Source organism: Phasianus colchicus, chromosome 4, assembly GCF_987193195.1.
Source record: "Phasianus colchicus chromosome 4, bPhaCol1.hap1.1, whole genome shotgun sequence".
NCBI classification, from domain to species: Eukaryota; Metazoa; Chordata; class Aves; order Galliformes; family Phasianidae; genus Phasianus; species Phasianus colchicus.
The window spans coordinates 7122764-7137185 of NC_143439.1; the positions used below are offsets into that span (position 1 = coordinate 7122764).

Sequence of the window (14422 nt, forward strand, 5' to 3'; positions counted from 1 at the left end):
TTGTAAAGCTGTCACCCTTGTCATGTGATGTTTAATGGTGAGTTTTTGGAGAGAGAACTTCTATGTTTTCTTTGTATTTAGCATAAATAAGACGTGTTATGGTCCTGTTGCTAAATTTCTAGGCTTCACTAAGTAAGCAACAGCATCTTTAAATTTGAAGGCAGTATAATTATCTGCCTGCCTGTTTTTCCAGTCTCAGCACTTTTCAGCCTGTATGCTGCCCTACTAATGTAGCTGAATGTATTCTGTTATTCAGATATTATTCTGTATTCAGATACCCTGTTGAGCATTATCTCCTGTTACCTCTCACAGTACATTTCATAGATTTAAAACGCTTATATTGTGAATATATATAGAATGAGTTATATCCATTCACTCTTCCTAATAAAATCACAACAATACAAAATTAACAATAAGGATTAACTTTTGGAATCTTACTGTTGGCACTGGCTTTTAGGGAGCTGAGGTGTTTGAGCTGGATTCTTGGTAAGCAGAAAAAATACAGAATGTGAACTCTGCTTCTTCTGTGTTTGTGTTGGTAATTGTTGTGTGGGATATATATGCCTTTTGAGGACAAGGACTTACGATTTTAATGTCATACAATTATTACTAGGTGATTGAGTCTTTCAGCAGCATCCTCAGTGAATCGCTTGTCCGTTTTCCTCCTATCATCACTCCATGCTTATTTCATGGTATTTTGCAATGATTCTCATTTTTTCAGTGTCAAGTTTTAAGATAAAAACATACCTTGTATACAACATGAATCAGTAATTGATTTTGTTACAGTATTTTTCTCCTTTTTGAAGCAAGGAGATGTGCACATTTTTTTTCTAAATACTTCAAATGCAAGAATTTCTGTTGCACAGAAGTGTTCTATGTAAAAGATTAGTGGTTTCCTTTTTTTCCTGTTTTGTGTTGATTAATTTTGTTGGCGAGTCTATTATTACATTTTATAGTGTGTGTGTGTGTGTGTGTGTGTGTGTGAACCTCACAGGTGATTTGATGCAGGTGAATCTGTCTGCCTGTCTTTACAGAACAAGCATGCACATGGTGCCTTTTGCAGCTTTCCTGCCCACTGTCACTGCCTGTAAGGGTTCAGGGAATCTGCCTTCAAGAGGCCAGAATTTTACCATAATGGCTGAAGAGGGTTTTATCCACCTGCTTCAACATGCTATACAGTGTTCTTTGTTTCTGAATAGGGGTAGATGTTAAAAGTTAATGTTCTGTGTTGATGTTGAAAGTATAGAAATGAAGATCATATGGAAAAACTATGGAAGAGTTAAATATAGAACAGAAAAAATGGTAGATGCATAAAATGAAAGAATTTATTCTTTTCGCACAAACAGGATAAAGACCTGTTGAGCAGAAAATGTTCTTTTTGATTCAGTTGAGTTTTAAGGAGGGTTTGTACATCTGCAGGTTGGAACCTTTGTATGGGTATAGCTGATGACCAGAAGAATGCAGTGAGTGCTGGATTCTTGATTTTCTTTGTATAAAATACTGGTGTCTGTATAAAGTAGTAAGACCAAGTCATAAATGTTTTATCATAACCTACAGAATAAGTGTATTGGCTACTTGTAGCTCGAGCTGTTGTCAACCTTTGCTCGTGAAAAGTCAGATCTCCTACCTGTGATGTTTCCTTATGCTCTACTGAAGCATTAGTAAATATACATAAACTCACATAGAAATTAACTCATATTTCCTAAGCTACTAATTGTGATGTTATTGTCCAGTGGACTTTAAGTACTGTTTCCTGTTTTATCCTGTGTTTTATGCACTTCACTTGTATCTAGTAAGGGAGTTAGTATTGCATGATGCATCTTTCACAGTCTTTCCAGCTCAGAGTTAAAGAAAACTTAGCTTTAAATCACTTTCCAGTGTTCCTTTATTTAGGAGGGGAGGTTAGGATGCATAGACTTGATGAAGAGCCTGAGAAGGAAGATAAAAGGTTGGGAGGAGAGGTAATGAAAACTGGCCAAACAAGAAGAGCGGAGGCAGCTGGACTTGATTAAATTTGAACAGGAAACATTAATAGTGGTGTCTTTTTTTTTTTTAATTTACTGAATGTTTAATCTATTTTTTGTATGCTGTTGGGTGTATATTTGGCAGAAGTCATTTGAGGAGCACTTATAATTCACCTGGGCACACTGCTGGAGCCTGGTTAGGTCTCTCTGGATGGCATCCCATCCCTCAAGCCTGTCAACTGTAGGTGCACTGCTTGGCATCATGTGCTAACTTGCTGAGGGTGCACTCAATCCCACCATTGATGTCACTGATGATGATATTAAAGGGCTCAGTACTGACGCCTCAGGGACATCACTGATCTGTATCTGGACACTGAGCCATTGACCACCACTCTCTAAGTATGATCTTGCGACCAGTTGCTTGTCCACTGAACAGTCCACCCGCCAAATCCATATCTTTCTATTTGGAGAGAAGGATATTGATGGTATCAGAGGCCTTACTGAAGTTGAGATAGGTGATGTTAGTGGCTCTTCCCTTGTTCACTGATGCAGTTATGCCATCATAAAAAGTGACAAGGTTGGTTAGGCAGGATTTAACCTTGGTGAAGCCACGCTGGTTATCCCGCGTTACCTCCCAGTTGTCATCTACACCTTTTCCTTTTTAATTAGTTTCAAGTGATATGAATGAAATGATAGAAAACTAGCAGTACTTTGAGGTTTCCTGGTATTTCTGTAGCTCCATTATTACAGGCGTAGAAGTGTTAAGCAACTCCTGCCACTTCTAAGAGTGGCTGAGGTGCTGTGGTGGGAAAGCAGGAGCAGGAGCGCTGCTCTTTGCCTCAGCTCAGGGCTGGCACTGTGGTGTCAGGTTGGCCTGAGGAATGTCCCCGTTTCTTACAGGTGGTTTGACCAACTGTCTTTCCAGGTTATTATTATTTTTTTAATCTATTTCCTGTGCGCATGTAGTGGATAAAAATGAAGACTTCAGCATTAGCAGCTTTTAAGGTGGAATGTGGGTAGAGAAGCAGTCTTCAACTTTGAATTTCTGGTTGGCTCCGTGCTGGGGCTTTCACTTTCCTTAGGGATTTTTTGGTAAAACAAAAATAAACAAAACAAAACCAAAAAACAAACAAACAAAAATTTTCCATATTATTTTGCTTCTCTGCAGCGAAAGTGTTACAAAATTTCCCTGCAAGCTAGGCTTGTGACAGAGTTTAATGAGTTGTGTGTGTTGATGCTCACGCAGGCATTGCCACTGCCCTGCTGTACCTTGGCATCTGTGTGAACACCTTGCTTCTCTCTGAGGTGGGTACAAAAGCAACAGCTTCACCCATCTGATGGGGAGTGGCTGATTCTGAGATGAGGCTCTGAGTGCTGCAGGAGGCCCTGCAGCAGATGAAAACATGACATCTTAGTTCTCTGGTAGCTGTCTTGTGTATGTAGTTCTGTGAAATAATGATCCTGTACTGTTTCTTATCTACCTTCTAGTTTCTTATCGACCTTCTATCTGGAAATGATTGCATCTTGCGTATTAGCTGGCTGTAGTTAATTCTGAAAGTACTTATATGACAGAAGGCAGCTTTAATTTTTCAAATCTCTCAGATAATGCGCATCCGTCTGTGTTTCAGCAAATGTATCACCTCTTCACATATTGATGCTTTCTGATCCAGTACTGCTTGTAATTAATTTTTGATAAAGTATTCTACAGGCTTCTAGTAAAAAAGCAAGTTGAGTTCATTTAGATTTAGAGTTGAACTGAAGTAATGTATGGCTGAAGCTAACCTTGTGAATTGATGGTCATTGCAAAAAGTTGAGAAATAATACATAAAAGAACTAGCATGTGCTCATTTGATTGGCTGCAGTATCATTAGGGCATATTATTAACAGTAACAATGGTTATTTTTGTCATGTAAACATTTAGCAGAATTGGTTGTATTTATTACTTCATTATTTTCATGCTGACCTTTCGTGTTGCTTATTGATAAAAACTGAAAGTAAGGTTTAAATTATGGAAACAGTTTACACCTTTATAAAGTATGTCCTGAACAGATAATTGGTGCATATATTTAAAATTATATTGTTATTAAAGAAACGTGTTTAAAACTCTTAGGCTTGATTTCTATTTAGTGAATTGTTTGTGGCAGAAGTTAAAATGGCTCAATTAAGAAGATTTAAATTTCTTATATGATTCTTCTAAAATTGATTTTAAAATGATTTATTGCTTCAAAAGATGTAAATCTTTTCTTTTTGTGAGAAAATATGCTGCTGTCACATCCATACTTTTAATGCCTTAACTACCCAGTAAGCCTGATAAGTAAGTTGTACTAAACTCAGATTGTATACACAAATAAATTTGACTGATTGGGAAATGGAGTGATTAAACATAGCTCCAATATGCTAAGGCTTCAGGGGAAAAAAAGAAAACATTTTTCTAAGTGTGCTCTCTTAATGACATTTTTCTCAAGTGCTACTTAGTACGAACGGAAAATTAAGCACATTCTCTTTTGATGTCTCTTGCACTCAAGGTTAACGTCGTCAGCTTCTGTTTTGGGTCATGTATATCCCAGTGCCTGAATAGTTTTATTGTACTGGTAAAAGCAGAATTCAGCACAGTTTTTCTGCTTCATTCGTGTCTGTGCCTTGACATGTGCAGCATAATTATCTTTTACTGTTAGCTTCTACTTCGTGGATGGGAACTAATTGCTAGGATGCAATTTCTTGGATCACATATTTCAGCTTCTCAGATCATAGAGATTTTTTGGAGGCAGTTGTCAGTTGGTTAGACCGTAGAAACTTGAGAGCCACTTTTTTGAGATTTAAGGATTGCTTCCCTGTAGAAGAGGAGACAAGTGTGCAAGATTTTATCTATAGGTTCTTCTCCAAACAAGATTTTAACAACTTATGTAAACTTCTGTGGCTGGTACATTACAACACCATAGGACTGTGATCTCTGTTACTTTCCTCCCCACTCAGCAATAAGTGTGATGTTTTTAATGTTTTAATGTTTTTGGTTTTGTTTTTTTTTTAACAAGCAAAAAACCTAGAACCTCAAAATACAAACAAACCCCTATGACCGGTAGAAGACCTTTTTCTTCAGAGGCTGGGAGAGTAGTATAAAATTGGGTTGGAGAGCATCTTCACTGAAATGCTTAGGGAAACTTAAGTCTTTCACTGCTTCTGCTATGAGGAAACTGGGCACTCATGCATCTTTTCTGTACAGTGTTGTTGTACTTTCTGAATCTCTTACAGCTTAGCATGTCAAGTTGTGATGTGCTATACATACACTTGAGAACAGAGGTTCTACAAATAAAGGTTGATTACTTTCTCCTGGCACATATATTCACTTGCAGCCTGTGAACCTGAACCTGACTGCTAGTTGAGCTAATGTCTAGTATCGCATACTTGGCAGAGCCCTTGAATCTTGGGCAGCTGGATTCATTGAAGTAGTGCCTGGGAACGAGGAAGGGTGGAATTGGAAAACCAAATGCCAAATTTAATACAGAGCTAGATGGTGTTATATCCCTCTGTTCTTGTGTCCTGCTTGTCTCCACGTGCATAGCTGGATGCATAGTTAAATCGGAAATTGTCTCCTGATATTTGACATTAGTATTTATTCAGTTTCCTTAATGTGTACACAAATTGAGCAAACTCTGTGCTTTTACCTAACCATTCTCATAGCTTGTGTAGCTTGTTAGATTATGGACTTGTTGCTTACAGTGATTTTAGTCTATTTATGGTCTGCATACGCTATTTATGGTCTGCAAGGGCTCATGATTGCCGTGTGTTTGTGGCTGATTTAAGCCTTGCCACTGATAAGACCATTCTACAGCGGGTGCTGTTCCCCCCCCCAACTCCACTCCCCTGTTTAATTAAAATGAAGTTGTATTAAGAAGACAGGAAGCTTTCAGTTATACCTGACCTGGTCTTACAATGTAAGATCAAAACCAAGTCATTTATTCTGGGTCAACAGCCAAGTCTGCGATCAAATGAGAGGGAATATATAATGACACTTGAAAAGTGATCATTGTCCAGTTTTGAGCAAATGATATCATATAATTTGACAAATTAACCCTTACGTGTTAATGATTCTGGTGGATTTTCTAGAAAGGCAAGTAGTTTTGAAAAGTATCTGAACTTGAAAAATCTAATGCTTACAGAGCTCATAATCAGACTGTATGGTAGTGGGAAGGACTGGCTTGATACAAAGTTGATACATAACTGGAAAAAACTTAGTGTACAGACTAATGAAAATTACAGCTTGGAACTGGAAGTTTTGGGAATAATGTAATAATTTTCTATGCCTCTTGATATAATCAAAAACACAGCTTAAAAATATCCACATTTTCTTTTTTTTTTGTCTCTTTAGAATGTGAAAGCATTTGCATCTTCAGATAGCCTAGCCAAGGTCCAAGAAGTAGCAAGCTGGCTTTTGGAAATGAATCAGGAACTGCTCTCTGTGGGCAGCAAGAGGCGACGAACTGGTGGATCTCTTCGAGCTAATGCTTCCTCCAGCCAAGTAGATGAGGAGCAGATGAATCGGGTTGTAGAAGAGGAGGAGCAGCAGCAAAGACAACAACAGGAGGAGCAGCACATTGGGAGGAATGGAGAGATAAGAGAAGATCCTGGGTTTGATGACAGACGTGAATCCCAGCAAGAACAGTTAGAAGAAAATAACAATAGACTTATTACAGTGGATGAAGAATCCACTTGTAACCAAGAGGAAGATGATGATGAACATGCTGGTGATCAAGAGGAAGAGGTGGAAGAGGAGGAGGAAATGGACCAGGAGAGCGATGATTTTGATCAATCTGACGACAGCAGTAGAGAAGATGAACATGCTAACAGTAACAGTGTTACTAATTCCAGTAGCCTCGTAGACTTGCCTATTCACCAGTCATCGCCGTTCTACGTAAAGACAAAGGTAAGAAACTTTTTTTTTGTATTTTTTATCTTGGTTAACTCTGGATTTTGGAAAATAATTTGCTTATCTAAAGTTAAACTAATGATTTAAAATAAAGCAAAGATTTTTCGTTTCCTAAGGAACTCAGTTTGTGGACTGTATAAATTCTTGATAAACTGTAACATTATAACTGTTAATAATCAAAATATTTGCATGCGTTTGATGTGACAAAGTACTCCTTTTCAGGCACTGGCGCTTTAAAGACTATTTTCAAAAGAACACTTGATTTTTAATGGGTGCTTTCATATAAAGACTCGTGTTTAATAAGACCTTCCAGGGGTTATTTGTGATGTATTTTTTCCTCAGAGCAGGCAAGAAGGAAGGTAAGCGGTTGTGTGTACGTGGTGTTCTATGACATCTGGTTCTAAGAGTTTGTCATGAAAAGTTAGGGTGCAGTGTTACAGAAACTTAAAGGTCTTTCTAGCCAGATCACATTGATTGCATTGACAAAATATGGATCTTAAAGGGAAAAAGAAAAAAAGCCAGTCATTCAGTTATACAGTCATTATGTAATGCTGTATTGTATCCTACTTGTAAGGAGCTTATGTTCAATGTCTGCTGAAAACTTCCAATTTGCAACATTTGAAAATAATTATTCACTTTTTTATTGTTAAAACTTTAACCTAACATGTTAGTTCCAATGTTTTATTATGTTTGAAATATTTTCTACTAACTTTAAGTTCTATTAACTTTGAGCAGCAGAAACATCTGAAAGAATGGTAAAAGCATGATACTGAATAATAGAAGGGAGGAGCAACCAAGTGGCTCTGGAAAAGTGTGCATGCCATTTTTTTTTTTGTTTTGACTATGAGTATAATTGGAGACAGGCTGAGAGAGCTGGGGGTCATCAGCCTGGAGAAGGCTCCAGGGGGACCTTATAGTGGCCTTCCAGTAACTGAAGGGGGACTACAGGAAAGCTGGGCAGGAACTTTTTGTATGGGCATATAGTGACAGGATGAGGGAAAATGGCATTAAACTGGAAAAGGCTTTAGAATAGATACATACCAGGAAGAAATTCTTTGCCATGAGGGTGGTGAGACACTGGGACAGGTTGCCGAGTGAGGTTGTGGATGCCCCCTGCCTGAAAGCATTCAAGGCTGGGCTGGATGGGGCTGTGAGCAACCTGGTCTGTGGGAGGTGTCACTGCCTACAGCAGGGCGTTGGAACTAAATGTCCTTAAAGGTCCTTTCCAACCCAAATCATTTTACACTTTATGATAGATGTATTGATAGAGAATTGGTCTTGAAGATACATTAGAAGAAGTAGCTTCCAGATGCAAACATTCAAACTATTTACATTAATGTATTTTTTGTATAGCTGATTGGTATATTTGGTTTTTAGGTTTTCGTTTTCATGTGTCTTTAGAAAATGATATAACTTCATAATTTGAATGTTCAGGCTACTGAAGTGTATGCTTCATAATTTGGAATTTAATAGTATGGTACAGTCCAACTTCATATCATTTAGCTTTCTTTTTTGTTTTACTGTGGTACTTTGGTTTTTATTGTGTTTTATTTAGTGCTACTTGTTATTGCGCAACAGCTGGCATTCATCCAATTTAGACTTAATATTAAGAGATGTTTATACTCAAAATTATGTATATTTCAGCCCTCTAAATCAGAAACTCTGCCATGTTTTGAAAATAACCACACTCAAAATATGCAAACTCAGAGCAAATATAGCGATGATCAGTTCTGAAGCTTTTTTTAATAATCTCCAGTGCTGAATGCAGTTTTTAAATTTTGTTTGTTTTTTTTTTTAAGGGCATATTTGATATGAAGTTCAAGGAGATTTTGCCTCGGGGAGTTTGTCTGAAATATTTTGTATAGATGCATAATTTGTGTTGTCTGATAGTTGCTTTGCATTTTGTTTCCATGCAGTGCTTGCCATTTTATTCTGCACTGTGTCCCCAGGCTGTGCTACTGCAAGAATTGCCTGGGGAGCTGGGTACTGAAAACAGTCTTTGGAAATTGTTCTTGATTCCTTGTGTGACTTCATTTTTGATAGTTTTAATTGCATACCTGAAAGGACAGCACAGAAGGCAGCTTGAGTTGGCACTACTCTTTAGGTCATGGTTTTAGCATTAATTTTTACAAATTCTTCAATAAACCATAATTTAACCAGAGGAACACATTCTGTTTTAGGAATCATTTTAGAAATATGGCTGTGCCGGAGCATGTTTATTTCTACTCTGGTTCATTTGTGATTAATGGGTATGGTGCTTTTGAGAAGAGAAAGGGGGTATTTGTAGACTAACCAGCAGTATTTCTGGTTCTACCTGTTGAAGATAAACTCATCCCAGGAAACTCAAACATGATAGACTTATTTTACAGTTTTTGTCAGGTGTAAACCTGGCTCCTCAGAGGCACACGCTGCTGATTCAGTGCAGCTGCTAGTTTGGTCTGGTTGTATGAAGCAACACTGACGAATAGGGTGTTTTCAGGACTACCAGATACTGGGAAGTAATACTGAGATTGGATAAAACAGTATCTGCTGCTGTCAGAACTCTTTGTGCACTCATGTTAACTTCTCAGTATCTCTGTTTTGCTTCTTTATGTTTTCTTTTCGCATGAACTACTGATTAAGATCTTTTTCTAATCTGATTATTTTTCCCATATCCCAGCTGCATTTGCCAGCCATAGTCTTAAATTTCCACTTGACACCAGCAAGCTCACTGTGTTTAAGCTGATAAACTCAACTGGAAGTGTTAAAAACATTTTAAATACATTTTTTACATTAATAATTATGCAATGTATGATTATATATAAGTATATAAATAAGTAAGTATTTGCTCAACATTACTGTTCTGTGTAAATAGTTGAGATAACTGTTACCATGATGTGCTAAAACTGTTATGACTTAAATTGAGGGGGCACACAGCTCAGGAGTTTTCATTAGTAATACTTTGGGAATCCAGAAAGGTCATTGTGATTGTGTTACAATTCCCTGCATAAAATATTAAGCCTCTCTGCACTGCCTTCTGTGCAAGCTAAAGCAGGCTTTCAGAAAATATTTGCTATTTGTAAAGTAAAACAGCCCAGCAAAGTAGATGTACCTGTGCTGTTATTCTGAAACTCTGCCTTTTTCCTTCACCCTTTCTGACTGTTTCCTGTTGAACTGAAGAGCTGTTTACCATGTTTTTCTTTTCAGTACGTAAAGTGATCAAGTTCACTCCTAAAAGGTTTCTTAAATGTAAGTAATTGGGGCACAGAGTCCAATAGACATGCTTTTCTCATTTTGCCCTTAGTATGGTGCTTCTCTTTGAGCTCTCATTTTTGAACATTCGACTGAACTGTAGATGTTAGAACTTCAGTTCTTGCAACAAGGCTAATTAAAATGTATTCATACTCTATTTTACCTGTTTGTGTAATGAACTATCACATTAACATCTTTGACTACAGCAGTGTTAGGATTTCATGGGTGGCTGATTTGTCCAATATGATGCAAGCCTTTTTCAGAGAGCTTTTATGTTTTGTAAGAATAACCTGTGTTTTCTGTACCTAGAAAAATGAATCAACACTTGGTTGTGTTAAAGTAAATAGTTTTCTTGTATCCAGTGTACCTTATCAGATCCTTAACTGTTAATTTTAACTCCTCTCAGTCTGTGTCAAGTGTTGTTTGTCATGTCAGTTACATAAAAATATTAAATAAGCACAGGAAGGCAACACAGGTAACACATACGTTGTGCTGTCAATGCTCATTCTTTGCTGATTGCCTGTTAGTCACATCATCTGTTGCCACTGCCCTGTGATTACTTTATATTGCTTGAGTTCCTTCAGAATGATCGTGTTACACTTAAATGCAAGTGTTTGCTCACATTTCAGTTACAGTACATCAGATATTTCATAGCAACTATCCTTAATTGCTTTTATCCTTCAATAGATGTGGTATTTATAGCATTGCAAGGACAAGAATTTGGTAGTCACCATCAGTCAGAAGTAACTTACGTAAATTAACATTTTTGAGTACTTTAGATCTGTTTATACAACTGTGTTAATGCTGTTTAAATGGTACTTGTAACAAATATATCAGCTTGTATTATCATTACTTGAACTGATGTATATGCCATAGATGACAACTGGCATCTATGCCAGTTTTTATGGCAGAAATTGAAATCAATTTTATCAGCTCTGTTAATGCTGTGTCTGCCCCTGCATTAATTTCTCTTGGACAGATGCCTGTATTTTAGCATATCGTTATCCAGGTTGTACTTAATTTCCTTTTGTAATTTCTTTCAATTTGCCACTAGAATTACTTTAAATTGCTAAAATATTTTGGTTGTTCTAGCTCTTGAAAATAATATAATCAATTTTACACACATGCACATGTGTATATGCATGTCATCTTTACCTTATTCCATTCTCTTTTTATTGCTTAATTATTTCTACAACTCCTTGTTTGTTAGCTTTTTTAATATTAACAGTCATCCTCAGCATACTTAAATCTTGCTTGTATTTGCTGTTTTCAGTTTCTGTCAAGATGAATTGGTTTTGGTTGCTTGCTTTGATCTTTCCTTACTTGGGGGAGTATTGGCATCATCATTATTGTAGGAAAAAAAAAAAGTGTTCCTAAACAGTTGAAATAATTTGCAGATTTATTTGGCTTTGGTTTTACTTGACATGTATTGTAGAAGGCCGAAAAAAGAAGTCACTGTATATATGTATATTGATACTATTTTTTTCCTATGAAATTCTCTGTCATGTCTCACACTGAAGCTACCTCAGTTAGAAAAAAGTCCCTTGACAGTAAATAAATCCTGAGAAGGATTAGCTGCATTCCAGCAAATATTGTCACAAGTTTTTATAATTAAACAAAGTAGTTATAAAAGTATGCCATCTCCAAAGGCAATTATGTGCTCAAGGTCAAATTGTAGTAATAAGATACATTTCCTTTCTTTCTCCTGCTTGCATGCTTTTGAAGTTGGTCTCTGGCAAAAGAGGAAAAATACATGAAGATTACATAGAACCTAAAAGATGCAATTTATTACTTCTGTCCATAATAATATTTTGTACATTAAGAAACAGTATTTGGGAGGTATCTGTTCCAGCTGGGGCAGTTGTCTTTTAAGCTTGAAGTCTGCATCTTGCTTTAGGCAGAAAATTCCATCGTGGAATTTAGTGTAAGTTTTATTTTCATACCACGTCACCCCATTCCTGATATAATTCCAGGAGCTATTTTATATTTTTTCACAAATTGAGTTTTGAAGGAAGAAAGTACTGAAAGTAATTTCATGTGTTCTGTAAGGACCCAAATTAAAAAATGTCAGCAAAGAGGTATAGCAGGAGGATTGTCAGTGTGTGGCCATGCTGAATGGTTCTGGACAACAGGTGCTGCCCAAGAGGAGTCCTTGTAGGCCTGACAAACTCTCTTAAACATTTTTTCCTTTTTTTTCTGTGTCACAAAGTAAACGAGCACATAGCGCAGAAATATTTATTTTACTTTAACTATAACTTGTGCAGGATGCATTACACATCAGTGAGTCGGGCACTTCTGAAAGGGTCAGACATTCTGCCAGCCGCAACCTTGCACTGATTTTTCTGATTCAGTGTTCCGTTCAGTGCTAGTCACAGATCTGGGAGCTGTGACAGTTTTGTTTTTGCTGGTTAACCAGAGCTTCCTGAGAATCAGAAAGCAATTAGTTAAAATGCAGGTGGAAAAATTCTTGAGAGGTGTATGGTTGGCTCTAAAATGACAAAAAAAAAAAAAGAAAGAAAAAGGTGCCCCTTAAGCAGTTGTTGTTTTTGAGTATTTGCTAAGATGATTTCTTTCATATATAACGTACAGTAAAGACTGAGAAGCAGCTCAGTTTTCTTGTAAAAAGGGTATGTTTAGATGAGTTTCATTTGATTTCAGGTTTCATATACACAGTGCCTGTTTGTCCATAAAGTCACTGGATGGTATGTGTGTCTATCACTGTTATTCCAGGGCTGTCGTCTTGTGTTTATTTGTTGACCCAGGAGAGTGGTGAAGAGACCAAATGACTTCAGTGGAGCTAGGAGAGCATGTGTCACAGGAAGAGCTGTTTCTTGGAGCCTAAATATGCAAATTTCAAGTTCTGAAACAAACAGAAAGCTAATGCTCAAATAATTATGTTTGGGCTCCTATGTTATGCAAACTGGGAGAAGATTTTTTACTCTGAGGTGCTGCTTCCAAGCTTGCAGAGCTCAAGGATATAAAATACATATTCTGGTTTTGTGTGGAAATATGATATCAATTTTTAAAGCTGAAGGAAACTCGGTGGCTATGACAGGGAAGATGGCACTGGGCAGTTCATGTCTGTGTAAGTTTAAATGAGATTCTGTCTGAAAGTCTAAACTTACTGTCAGAAATTCAGTAGTAAACTAAAAGCCTTTTAGAGATAAAGGGAAAAGAAAAGGTTAATTAGAGCCATTATTCTTTTCTGAAAGTGGGCATTTATTTAGCCTAAATGCACTAAACTCAATTTAGAGGATGTTTGGGTGCTGCCTGTAGGTGGGGTGGTGGTCTTGTACCGATGTGTGAGAATATTTTTCTATTTTTCAGCAGCAGAGGGTGCTGCTATTGCTGTGCTGCAGTCTGACGGAGAGTCGTACTGTGGTTCTTTGCTGAGGTTCTCTCTCCTCCTGCAGCTAAAAATTGGAAGTGTTTTTAATCTAAGGAATAAACATAACTGGAACAGAAGGACTCGATGTTTCTGTCAAGATATGTGTCCAGTCTATGAAATGATGTAGGGATGCTTCTCAAAAACAAGTAATTAAACATTTCCAAATGGCTTATGTATTAAGAATGTGGTATATATTTCTCTGTTCTGAGTGCACAAAACAGAAAAAGTTTGTGCTATGAAGAAATCACTTTTTTCCTTTCTTTCTTCTTTTACAGAGATCGCACACAAGCTATCTATTTGTCATGCCTTTCATCTCCTGAGATGTCTAACAGTTATCATTACGCTTCCCAGAGGTTTAAACAGAGTAACAATTCATTTAAAATTCTGTTAAAATGAGTAGTGTTCAGAGTCACTCTGAGTATCAGGAAAAAAAAAAAAAAAGATTGGCAGTAGAATTTTTCCTCACGCTTCTTTGAGATTCTCCTCCCTACTTATAGCTGATAGCTGTATCTTGTTATCTTTAAAAGCTTAGGAACTTGCCATTCACTCCCCTTGTTTTTTCTGAACTATGCCACTAAAATGCAGTGAGTTAAGATGAGTAAGTGACTTAACATAAAGGTCTTTAAAACTGCAAGTCAGAGCTGCTTTTACATTTACTGTGATAGTTTAATATTTTGAATCAAGTTTCAGATTTTTTGATAACATTTTTGACTCTTGCAATACAGAGCCATATTTTTCAGCTGGACTGTAATAACATTACAAACAGTTGCACTCTGAGATAGTTATCAATCAGCACTTATAACCTTGGACTTTTCTTGTTTATGTACTACACAGTTTAGCCGCTAATGACTCGAATCATGCAGAATCAATTGGAAATGTTCTGCACTGTCATTGAGATGTGGTTTCTTAAATATT

The 14422-nt window shown here is 36.9% G+C and overlaps 1 protein-coding gene across 3 annotated transcripts in view; it reads left to right on the forward strand.

The window, feature by feature from the left end:
- The window catches only part of FBXW7 (F-box and WD repeat domain containing 7), a 160047-nt gene that overhangs the window by 58754 nt on the left and 86871 nt on the right, over positions 1-14422 (forward strand). For all 3 annotated transcript variants that reach the window (XM_031588898.2, XM_090138531.1, XM_090138532.1), the window contains exon 2: positions 6331-6885. In XM_031588898.2, coding sequence (XP_031444758.2) covers positions 6400-6885 — 486 coding nt within the window. In that variant the 5' untranslated portion in view covers positions 6331-6399. The remainder of the gene's footprint in view (positions 1-6330; positions 6886-14422) is intronic.